Here is a 12,185-nt window from a genome sequence, read left to right on the forward strand (position 1 = left end):
ATTGCCATCACGTAGTTCTCTACCATATCAAGAGTTTCTTTGTATGTTTCTTTTCTTATGTGGCACATTTTTTTCCCTTGAATCTATTTCCAAAACATACCAAACTGACAAATCATCTAAATTAAATCATGTAATCAATCAATATTAACATGAGGTTCACATGGAAATTACCCAATAAATTTTCTTGTTTGATTGTGGAGGATTTCTGTAGATCACAGCAGAGGCTTTGATCAGTACTGTAGCAACAGTTTTTTCTATCCATCAAAAACTAAAACTCTGTAATCCATTCACCAAAAACCCACGATCACATGCTTTACTTTACATCAATATGATATCTTCAAAAACAAGTAAACCAGTGGTTGAGATGCCCACTTGATTTACTCATAGTATTGATTCAACAATTTGATGAGACAATAAAATTGTCATGCCGCTTTTAGTATATCAATGCGAGAGAGAGAATGAGAGAGAGAGAGAGAGACAGAAATGAAATGAAATGAAATGTTATATTAACGTCTTCAAAAGGCCAGAGTGACCTATGAGACCAGAAAGTTACAATGTGGTGGATCTCATACAAAGTCAGAGTAACACGATGACAAAATGACAAAATGACAAAATAAAATACTATGGAATCCTAAACTGCTAGGTGTGGACTAAGCAGCTAAACAACTAGCTGGGATAGCTACATCACATGCGATCCAACAGACACACACACACACACACATAGAGAGAGAGAGAGAGAAATAAAATGAAATGTTATATTAACGTCTTCAAAAGGCCAAAGTGACCTATGAGACCAGGAAGTTACAATGCAGTGTATCTGATATCAAGTCAGATTAACAAAATAAATTAAATTAAATTAAACTAAACTAGGGATAACAAGATATAAATACTGCGGAATCCTAAACTAAGCGGATAGGTGTGAAAGGCAAAAGGCGTGAAACGTATGAACTGAGCTATACAATGTGTAGACAATTTGGGAGGGAAGTAGAGATCTATCTGCATAGAGATCCATCTTCATCTGCACTATGGACGACGAAAAAGTATGGCTCGAATCCTTTGTTGTAGCCTCCTTCGAAACTGTGTAGCTTCTCTTCTCCATCGGGGTCGTCTAGATCTCCCTAGCTCCAATGCACGGTCTATGAGAATGCCAGTAGTGCAGGTAGACCTCTCCACTGTTGGTTGCTCCTCTGTCTGTTCTTCTGGGTGTTCAATATCAGTGTAAAGAAATCTGTGATCTGTCTCTGGGGTTGTCTCTCTTCAGCTCTCCTCAATAAAGTTTCTCTATGACTGTGTAGCTCAAGTAGATATAGCCCAAGACATCTCTGATCCTCATAACTCGTGACCCTAGATAGTGGCCCGAAACCTTCTCTGAATAGACAATGAAAACGGCCTCGTATCTCATAGTACACTGTGCAATGGCATATGTAATGTACCTCTGTCTCTAGCTCTAGATGGCATAAGCGGCATATCCTGCTATCTGCTGGTGTCCCTCTGAATCTGCCAGTCTCAATCTCGAGCTGATGTAATGACGTGTGTATTTGGCCAATGGCACATCGGACACCATGAGAAAGATGCCTGTCCATAAAGCTAGGTCGAGACACAAACCCATCCCTTGTGAGGTGGAGAAAATGCTCTCTATAGAAAGCAGTCCTCGTGCCCAACTCCTGTATCGGCTCTATCCATGTCCTCCTTGTGTCCAGCTGAATCAAATCCTGACGAATGAGTCTATTAATCTCTACCCGCGTCAAAGACCCTAAGGGTGCCTGTAGAGAGTATTGAAAAGGAGGCAACCTGTCCATGGTGAAACCATGTGTCTGAAACCATGATGCCATCTGTGCATACCAGCATGATGTATCCCCATTAAGAGCTAATTGTCTGGAGGACTCTAGAGCCACCCTCGCATATCTATCTCTGGTAGTATCCCACAGACTGTGTACAAAAGAGACTGATCTAGTAACTGCCTCAATCACCATAGGGGGAGCAGCTAATTCCGCTCGAATCATATCATGCGGTACGTAAGCCTTGGCTCTAATCAGCCGAGAGATCATAGATACCAAGGGCTTCTGCATACGCCTCCAACCCTCTTGGCCTACAGAAGGTCCCCAAACCTGCACCCCATATAACATACTAGAGGCAACCAAAGTATCAAAGAGCCATAACTTTGTCCTAGGTTCCTGGAACTGAACCTGCGAACACATCCTCTCCATTCCTCCCAGAGACGCACCAACTCTGGTTAGTCTAGTCTCTACCGCTCTTCTCAAGGAAAATCTCGGCCCAATAAAGACTACCCCTAGGTAAGTGTATTCATCTGTATACTCCACAATCTCCTGACCATATTTGAAAGTAGGTACTGATCTCCTGACCCATTGCGGTGTGGTGTTAAACACCATAACCTTGGTTTTACCTAGGTTTACACACAATCCACTATCCTTTGCAAAACTACGTAGTGCATCCAACTGTCGTTGCATACCTTCTGGTGAGTCGGATATCAGCACAATATCATCAGCATATAGCAACAATGGGATCCACGTCCCTGCCAGTTGTGCACCTCTGTCACCCTCTCTGTCGATGTAAACAGACACCTCATCAACATACATACCAAATAGAGTAGGAGACAATGGGCAGCCCTATTTCACTCCAATAGTAGAGTGAACTAAATCAGATACCCCTTCCGGAGCGCGTACCTGTCACATCACTGATCTGTACAAAGCCATAATCCCCCAAATCACCTCTATGGGCACCCCCATCTCCTATAATCTGCGCATCAATCGAGTTCTTGGTACCTTGTCAAATGCTTTACGAAAATCCACAAAGCTACAATAGATCCGTCTCCCATGTGCTCTTCCCTACCTCAATGATGGCCCTGGGTGTCAGAATATGATCAAGAGTGGAGAAACCCCTCCTGAAGCCGGCTTGACCCTTCGCTCGTACACCCTCGCCCTCTGCCCAATTACTCAAGTGTTGCTCCAGGATAGATGCATACAACCATGCCAATGTGTGTCCAACCATCATAGTGCGGTAGTTCCCAGGCTTTGTAGGTTCACAGCCTTGAAGATGGGCACAATATGTAGTAATGGTTGTAGTTCCTCTCTGAATAGCACTGCTACTCCTCCTGAGCCTCTACTCCCGTGCTCAGATCTCGCATTTGTCCTGTGAGCTGTTTCCCATCTGTATCCCACCACATGTGGCATTACCTGTCCAAGGGCCTGATGAGTCTCTGAGAAGAACACAATATCCTTTTCTTTGAAACTCTCCTCAAATGCACCCACGTCCAATCTCATAGACCCATTACAATTCCAGGTAGCCATCTTCAGTGTGATCCCATATGTCTCGCACCGTCATGCAGTACGCCGCTCTAAAATCACCACCCGTCCATCTCTATAGAAGGCTATCTTTCCCTTCTCCCTTGCCACTGTAATCTCTGGCATTACCTCTCTCATATGTGCGAGTTGTGAGAGAGTCAGGTCATCACCGAGGAAAATACCTATCTTTTTGAGAGTAGGCCTCTTCCTCAAGAATTCCTTCTTCGCTTCCAACGAGGGGAAGCGTACTATGAGAGCTCTCCCCTTTGAAGACTCTCCCGTGCCATCACTTTTCTTACCTACCCTCATCATGGATGTAAGGCTTGTGAACTCTTTCTCCACATTGTTTATGTCCTTGAGACCGGTCACTCTCAAATGCAATGCTCGCATCCGCCTTCTTTGTTCCTCTTCGAGAGTCATGTTGATAATCGTCGGTGTACAAGGAGTTTCTTGACCTTTCCCTTTCTTGGCGACCTCAATCCATTTTTCAGCCTCGTCCGCCTTTTTCTATGTCCTTGTTATCATCTCCACCCATGAAGATGTCTTTGCCACACTCAGTTTCTCTTCCTCTGTCATCATCCTTACTTGTTCCTTAATTTCCTTGATTTCATCTATTACCGAGGGTTGAAATTCGCCTTCCTCTAGTCCATTGCTTACTCTATCAGCAAACTCCTCTTTTAGGACAGAGACTTCTTTTTTGAGTGCCCGTATCTCGGCGTTTGGGTTCTCCTCTTTGAGGGCTGAGACGACTTCTTTCAGTGTCCGTATTTCTGCGTTAAGGCTCTCTTTCTTCTTCTTCCACTGTGCGCCTTCATTGAAGACCATCTGAAGGAGGTTGGCCTTCTCCTTCCACCATCCTTCCATCTCTGTTTTCCACTCCTTCATTTCCCTCTCCATCAACGCCATCCGCTTATTCGTGAGCATGAAGGTTGCCTTTGCTCTTGGCTTGCAAACAAGTGAGACATTGGCGGCTTTCGTGTCCTGTGCAGGGTCTTCTTCAAGTGTGACAATTTGTGCAACATCCATCAAGCATTCATGGCCTTGACGTTGATCCATTACGGTGTGGCTCAAAGAATCATTTTCCATTATAAAATTCAAGCTGGACGTGCAGGGCTGGCTGCAAGGAACCCTCAGGAAGGAACCCTCAGAGAGAGAACCCTACCTGACTTATTGGGGCTGCGCGCTCTGTACGTCCTCAGTCATTGCAGTCCGCCATGTGTTCAAAGATGGGCGCGCTACTGCACAGAGAGAGGGATTAAAGTCCTGTCGATGCTCCTGCTCTGGTGCCGCGTGAACAGAGGGAGGCTGGGCTTCTGCTACAGTCCCGCGTGGAAGGCTGGGCTTGCTGCTACACAGAGAGAGAGAGAGAGAGAGAGAGAGAGAGAGAGAGAGAGAGAGAGAGAGAGAGAGAGAGAGAGAGAGAGAGAGAGAGAGAGAGAGAGAGAGAGAGAGAGAGAGCAGCGCGGGGGGGGGGGGGGCGGGAGCGATAGGCGATAGAGTGAGGTGGGGGGGGGAGAGATGGGGTGGGTGGGCGATAGATTAAACTAAAACAATGAATGGACGATAAATAAAAAACTTAAAGGCTAAAAAATTTATCCAGCGATACACAAAAAGGGGGGGACGTGCGATAGACAGAAGGGGGAATTAACCCGCGATAGACAAAAGGCGGCGGGGGGGGGGGGCGATGGGGAGAGATGGAGCGGGAGCGCAGGGCAGGTGCAGGGGGGGGGGGGGGGAGAGAGAGAGAGAGAGAGAAATGAAATGAAATGTTATATTAACGTCTTCAGAAGGCCAAAGTCACGTATGAGACCAGAAAGTTACAATGTGGTCTATCTGATACAAAGTCAGATTAACAAAATAAATTAAACTAGGATAACAAAATATAAATACTACGGGATCCTAAACTCAGCAGTACAATGTGAAGACAATATGGGAGGGGAGTAGAGATCCAACTACTAGAGATCCATCTTCATCTGCACTCTGGACGACGAAAGAGTATGGCTCGAATCCTTTGCTGTAGCCTCCTTCGAAACTGTGTAGCTCCTCTTCTCCGTCGGGGTCGTCTAGATCTCCCTAGCTCCAAAGCTCGGTCTATGAGAATGCCAGTAGTGCGGGTAGATCTCTCCACTGTCGGCTGCTCCTCTGTCTATTCTTCTGGGTGTATAATATCTAGTGTAAAGAAATCTGTGATCTGTCTCTGGGGTTGTCTCCGTTCAGCTCTCCTCAGTAAAGTTTCTCTATGCCTGTGTAACTCAAGTAGATATAGCCCAAGACATCTTTGATCCTCATAACTCATGAGCCTAGATAGAGGCCCAAAACCTTCTCTGAATAGACAATGAAAACGGCCTCGTATCTCATAGTACACTATGCAATGACATATGTAATGTACTTCTGTCTCTGGCTCTAGATGGCATAAGCGGCATATCCTGCTATCTGTTGGTGTCCCTCTGAATCTGCCAGTCTCAATCTCGAGCTGATGTGAGGACGTGCGTATCTGGCCAATGGCGCAACGCAAACCATGAGAAAGATGTGTGTCCATATAGCTAGGTCGAATCACAAACCCATCCCTCGTGAGGTGGAGAAGATGCTCTCTATAGAAAGCCATCTTTGTGCCCAACTCCTATAACGGCTCTATCCATGTCCTCCTCGTGTCCAGCTGGATCAGATCCTGACGAATAAGTCTATTAATCTCTACCCGTGTCAGAGACCTCAAGGGTGTCTGTAGAGAGTATTGAAAAGGAGGCAACCTATCCATGGTGAAACCATGTGTCTGAAACCATGATGGCATTTGTGCATACCAGCATGATGTATCCCCATTAAGAGCTAATTGTCTGGAGGACTCTATAGCCACCCTGGCATATCTGTCTCTGGTAGTATCCCACAGACTGTGTACAAAGGAGACTGATCTGGTAAGCGCCTCAATCTCCATTGGGTGGGCAGCTAATTCCGCTCGAATGATATTTTGTGGTACGGAAGCCTTGGCTCTAATCAGCCGAGAGATCATAGATACCAGGGGCTTCTCTATACGCCTCCAACCATCCTGGCCTATAGAAGGTCCCCAAACCTGCACCCCATATAACATAGTAGAGGCAACCAAAGTATCAAAGAGCCATAACATTGTCCTAGGTTCCTGGAACTGAACCTGTGAACACATCCTCTCCATTTCTCCCAAAGCCGCACCAGCTCTAGTTAGTCTAGTCTTTGCTGCTCTTCTCAAAGAAAATCTCGGCCCAGCAAAGACTACCCCTAGGTAAGTGTATGCATTTGTATACTCCACAATCTCCTGACCACAGAGAGAGAGAGAGAGAGAGAGAGAGAGAGAGAGAGAGAGAGAGAGAGAGAAATGAAATGAAATGAAATGTTATATTAACGTCTTCAAAAGGCCAAAATGACCTATGAGACCAATCTGTTACAAAATAGTGAATCTGATACTATGTCTGGGTACAAAAGAACTAGAACAAAAAAATTACTACTACTAGAATCCATCCTCATCTGCACCCTAGATGTCGAGAGAGTATGGGTCGAATCCTCTGTTGCAATCTCCATCGATGCTATGTAACCCATCTCCTCAATCGTGGCAGTTTCGATCTCCGTAGCTCCAATGCTCAGTCGATGAGAGTGCCGGTAGTGGTCGAATGAGTGTGGGCGGAGGTCTGCAGTGATGGCTGCTCCTCTGGCTTTCCCATGTCTAGTGAAAAGAAATGTGTAATTTGTCTCTGGCACTATCTCTCTCTAGCTCTCCACAGTGAAGTGTCTGTGTAACTCAAGTAGATATAGCCCGAGACATCTCTCATCCTCAAAACTCATGACCCTAGAGAAAGGACCGAAACCCTCTCTGAATAAGCAGTGGAAATGGCCCCGTATCTCATAGTACACTATGCAATGAAATATGTAATGTAGCTCTGTCTCTGTCTCTAGCTGGCATAAGCGGCATAACCTGTTGTCTGCTGATATCCCTCTGAATTTACCAGTCTCAATCTCCAGCTGATGTGAGGATGTGCGTATCTAACCAATGGCACACCGCAAACCGTGAGACATATGTGTGTCCATGTAGCTGGGTCGAATCACAAACCCATCTGCTGTGAGGTGGAGAAGATGCTCTCTATAGAAAGCCATCTTCGTGCCCAACTCGTGTGGCCGCTCTATCCATGTCCTCCTAGTATCCAGCTGGATCAGATCCTGATGAATGAGTCTAGTAATCTCCACCCGTGTAAGAGACATTGAGGTGTCTGAAGAGAGTACTGGAAAGGGGGCAGCCTGCCCATGGTGAAGCCATGCGTCTGAAACCATGATGTCATCTGTGCATACCAGCATGAAGTGTCCCCCTGAACAGCTAACTGTCTGGAAGACTCAAGGGCCAATCTAGCATATCTGTCTCTAGTAGTATCCCACAAGTTGTGCACAAAGGAGACTGACCTAGTAAGCGCCTCAATCTCCATAGGAGGGACAGCTAGCTCTGCTCGAATGATAGTGTGGGGTACAGAGGCCTTGGCTCTGATCAGTCGAGAGATCATAGATACATAGCTGAGGCTACTAAAGTATCAGAGAGCCATAACTTTGTCCGAGGTTCTTGGAATTGAACCTGCGAGCACATCCTCTCCAAGCCTCCCAAGGCCGCATAAGCTCTAGTCAGTCTAGTCTCTGCTGCTCTCCCTAAAAAAATCCTCGGCCCAGTGAAGACAACCCCAAGGTAAGTGTATGCATCTATATACTCTACAATCTCCTGACCATATGTGAAAGTCAGTGTTGATCTCCTGATCCACTGTGGTGTGGTGTTAGATACTATAACCTTGGTTTTACCAAGGTTTACAGACAATCCACTATCCTCTGCAAAACTGTGTAATGCATCCAATTGTCGTTGCATACCCTCTAGTGAGTCAAAGATCAACACAAATATCATCAGCATATAACAACAATGGGATCCACGTCTCTGCCAGGGCACCTCTATCACCCTCTCTGTCAATGTAATCAGACACCTCATCAACATACATACCAAATAGAGTAGGAGACAATGGGCAACCCTCTTTCACCCCAATGGTGGAGTGAACGAAATCAGATATCCCCTCCAGGGTGCATACATATCCAATCACGATCTGTATAGAGCCATAATCCTCCAAATCAACACTATGGGCACCCCCATCTCCTCCAGTCTGCGGATCAATCGAGCTCTCGGTACCATGTCAAATGCTTTGCCGAAATCCACAAAACTACAGTAAATCTGTCTCCCATGTAACCTGCCCTCCTCAATGATGGCTCTGATTGTCAGAATATGATCGAGAGTGAAAAAACCCCTCCTAAAACCGGCCTAGCCCTTTGCCCGTACACCCTCACCCTCTACCCAATTACTCAATTGCTGCTCAAGAATGGATGCACACAATCGTGCCAATGAGTGCCCAACCATAATAGTGCGGTAATTCCAAGGCTTTGTAGGATCACCTGCCTTGAAGATAGGCACAATAGTAGACAACCTCCAAGTCTCCGATAACCCCTCACACATGCCACGATTGAACAACGCTCCAAGGACCTCTACTAGCATATCTCTAGCACGTATAAAGTGCTCTGCTACTAGACCATCATAAGCATATGCCCTGCTGGTTCTTCATCCTGTCAATGGCTCTCTTTACCATCTCAATGGTAAAGAAGGTGCTGGTAGGTGGGAATGGCTCTATAGAATTTGGAAGGGGGTCCTGTCCAGGAATTGTATAAATCGATGTTGCATACTGGCCCCACACATCAAGAGAAGTCATCACTAGGGGAGGGGAGTGCTCATGAAAGAATCTTCATGCCTCTCCTGAGTCTCTACTCAAGAACAGCCGATACAAGTCTCGTTCCATCTAGGCCAAGTAAGCTCGTTTCTTCTCCTCCGACCATGCTGAGTGTGTGGGTATGCCTCTGATGCTGCACCATGTAGTGTCTCAGTCAGTAAAGTGGTGCACTCCTTCACTGAGAGGCCAAGACCAACTGCCTTTGCATAGGTTCTTCTTCTCCTCTTTCCATTCCTTCAGTTCAACTTCAAGTGTTGATATCCACTTGTTGGTGATTGAGAACTTCATGTTGAGAGGGAGGCGGGCTATAGCCATTGGGGAGGCCATGTCAAAGGGGTCAATGGGTAGCCCAATGGAGGGAAACCATGAGAGAGAGAGAGAGAGAGAGAGAGAGAGAGAGAGAGAGAGAGACAAAAACAACCAAAAAATTAAAAGACACTCCCAAAAAAAGCAAGAAACGCTTGTGAAACCCAAAAAACAGAGAAAATCAGCTTCGAAACTTTAAACAACAGCAAAACACATATTTGAAACCCTAAAAAATACTAAAAAACATTGGCAAAACCCTTCAACACGGCAAAAAACAGTCGTGAAACCCTAAAAAACAGCAAGAAAGAGTTTTGAAACCCTGAAAAACAGCAAAAAAACAGTAGTAAAACCCTAAAAAACAGGAAAAAAACAGTTTCGAAATCCAAAAACAGCAAAAGAACAGTGACGGAACCCTAAAAACAGTAAAAAAAAGAGGTGACGAAACCCTAAAAATAGTGAGAGTCCAAACCTATGGAGAGAGAGAGAGAGAAATGAAATGTTAAATTAACGTCTTCAAAAGGCCAAAGTGACCTATGAGACCAGAAAGTTACAATGTGGTGGATTTGATACAAAGTCAGAGTAAAAAAATAACAACATAACAAAACAAAAATACTATGGAATCCTAAGCTGCTCGATGTGAACTAAGCAAAGAGAGAGAAATGAAATTAAATGTTATATTAACGTCTTCAAAAGGCCAAAGTGACCTATGAGACCAGAAAGTTACAATGTGGTGGATCTGATACAAAGTCAGAGTAACAAGATGACAAAATGACAAAATGAAATACTATGAAATCTTGAACTGCTAGGTGTGAACTAAGCAACTAAACAGCTAGCCGGGATAGCTAGATCACAGGAGATCCAGCATCGGTCGCTGGCGGATCTCATCAATCTCCTCCATGGTCAGTAGTCTGACCGGGCATCATGCATGTCGAGCCAAAGTGATCCGAATCCTCTGATGCAGCCTCCGTCGATGCTATGTAGTCCTCCTCAGTCGTGGGCATCTGGATCTCCCCAGCTCAGTCGCTCGATCGATCAGTGTGCCTCTGGTGTGAGGCGACGAGCTCTACTGCGGTGGTAACTCCTCCGGATGTCGAGTGGCAGCTCTAAAGAAGTCTGTGATCTGTCTCTGAGACTAGCTGGCCTCTCCTCTCATGAGGCTCTCTCTGTGTCTGCGCAGCTCGAGCAAAAACAAACCCAGGCATCTCTGATCCTCGTACCGCATGACTCTAGAGAATGGTCCAAAGCCCTCTCTGAACAAGCAATGGAAGCCTCGTATCTCGTAGTAGACGGGGCAGTGGCATGTGTAGTGCAACTCTGTCTCAGGCTCGATGTCACACAGGGGGCATGTCCTGGCCTCTGCTGGTACTCCGCTATATCTCCCAATCTCAATCCGCAACTGGTGTGACGATGTGCGTATCTGGCCAATAGCACACTGTATCCCATGAGACAAGTGGGTGTCCATGTATCTGGGCCTCGTCACAAAACCATCCTCCGTAAGCTGGAGGAGATGCTCTCTGTAGAAAGCCATCTTCGTGCCCAGCTCCTGTGCCGGCTGTATCCATGTCCTCTTCGTGTCTAGCTAAGTCAAGTCCTGGCGAATGAGCCTAGAGAGAGAGAGAGAGAGAGAGAGAGAGAGAGAGAGAGAGAGAGAGAGAGAGAGAGAGAGAGAGAGAGAGAGAGAGAGAGAGAAAAGAGGAAGAAGAAGAAGAGTATTTTAACGTCATAGGAAACTATTCCAAGAGACCTTAAAGATCTAGAGAGAGAGAGAGAGAGAGAGAGAGTGAGAGAGAGAAGGCCAAAATGACCTATAAGATCACAAAGTAACAACATGGTGGAATCTAGTACAATGTCTAGGTACAAAAGATAAAAAGTGGGGTGCTGAAAAAAAGATCAAAAATCTGTACCTACTAGATGGTAAGTCGGCGGGGGGGGGCGGGGGCTTAGAGAGAGAGAGAGAGAGAGGTTTGAGGGCCTCTAGATTTAAGCTTCTAAGATTGTCTCTTTAGATAACAACTTGATCCATTTATGAGAGAGAGAAATGAAATGAAATGAAATGTTATATTAACTCTTCAAAAGGCCATAATGACCTATGAGACCCGAAAGTTACCAAGTGGTGGATCTGATACAAAGTCAGAGTAACAAAATAACCTAATAGCAGTACAAAACAAAGATATATACTATGGGGTCCTAAGTTGGTCGATGTTAAAAAATAAAAAATAAAAGAGAGAGAGAGAGAGAGAGAGAGAGAGAGAGAGAGAGAGAGAGAGAGAGAGAGAGAGAGAAATGAAATGAAATGAAATGTTATATTAACGTCTTCAAAAGGCCAAACTAACCTATGAGACCAGAAAGTTACAATGTGGTGGATTTGATACAAAGTCAGAGTAACAAGAGTAACAAGATGACAAAATGACAAAATGACAAAATAAAATACTATGGAATCCTAAACTGTTAGGTGTGGACTAAGCAGCTAAACAACTAGCTGGGATGGGTAAATCACAGGAGATCCAGCATCGGTCGCTGGCGGATCTCATCAATCTCCTCCATGGTAGTAGTCTGACCGGGCGTCGTGCATGTCGAGCCAAAGTGATCTGAATCCTCTGAAGCAGCCTCCGTCGATGTTGTGTAGTCCTCTGCAGTCGTGGGCATCTGGATCTCCCTAGCTCAGTCGCTCGGTCGATTAGTATGCCTCTGGTCTAAAGCGACGGGCTCTGCTATAATAGTAACTCCTCTGGGTGTCTAGTGGCAGCTCTAAAGAAGTCTGTGATCTGTCTCTGAGACTGGCTAGCCTATCCTCTCATCAAGCTCTCTCTGT

General features: G+C 45.5%; 1 protein-coding gene and 1 pseudogene across 1 annotated transcript in view; both read right to left on the minus strand.

Moving 5' to 3' along the window:
* LOC147455901 (protein HAPLESS 2-like) overlaps positions 1-12,185 on the minus strand; it is a 346,793-nt gene that overhangs the window by 269,954 nt on the left and 64,654 nt on the right. Inside the window, exon 4 of the mRNA XM_086514530.1 lies at positions 172-205. Within this exon, the coding sequence (XP_086370656.1) occupies positions 172-205 (34 nt within the window). The remainder of the gene's footprint in view (positions 1-171; positions 206-12,185) is intronic.
* On the minus strand, positions 5,366-9,394 carry LOC147455905 (uncharacterized; annotated as a pseudogene).

Source organism: Adiantum capillus-veneris, chromosome 6, assembly GCF_014529385.1.
Source record: "Adiantum capillus-veneris isolate H3 chromosome 6, ASM1452938v2, whole genome shotgun sequence".
NCBI classification, from domain to species: Eukaryota; Viridiplantae; Streptophyta; class Polypodiopsida; order Polypodiales; family Pteridaceae; genus Adiantum; species Adiantum capillus-veneris.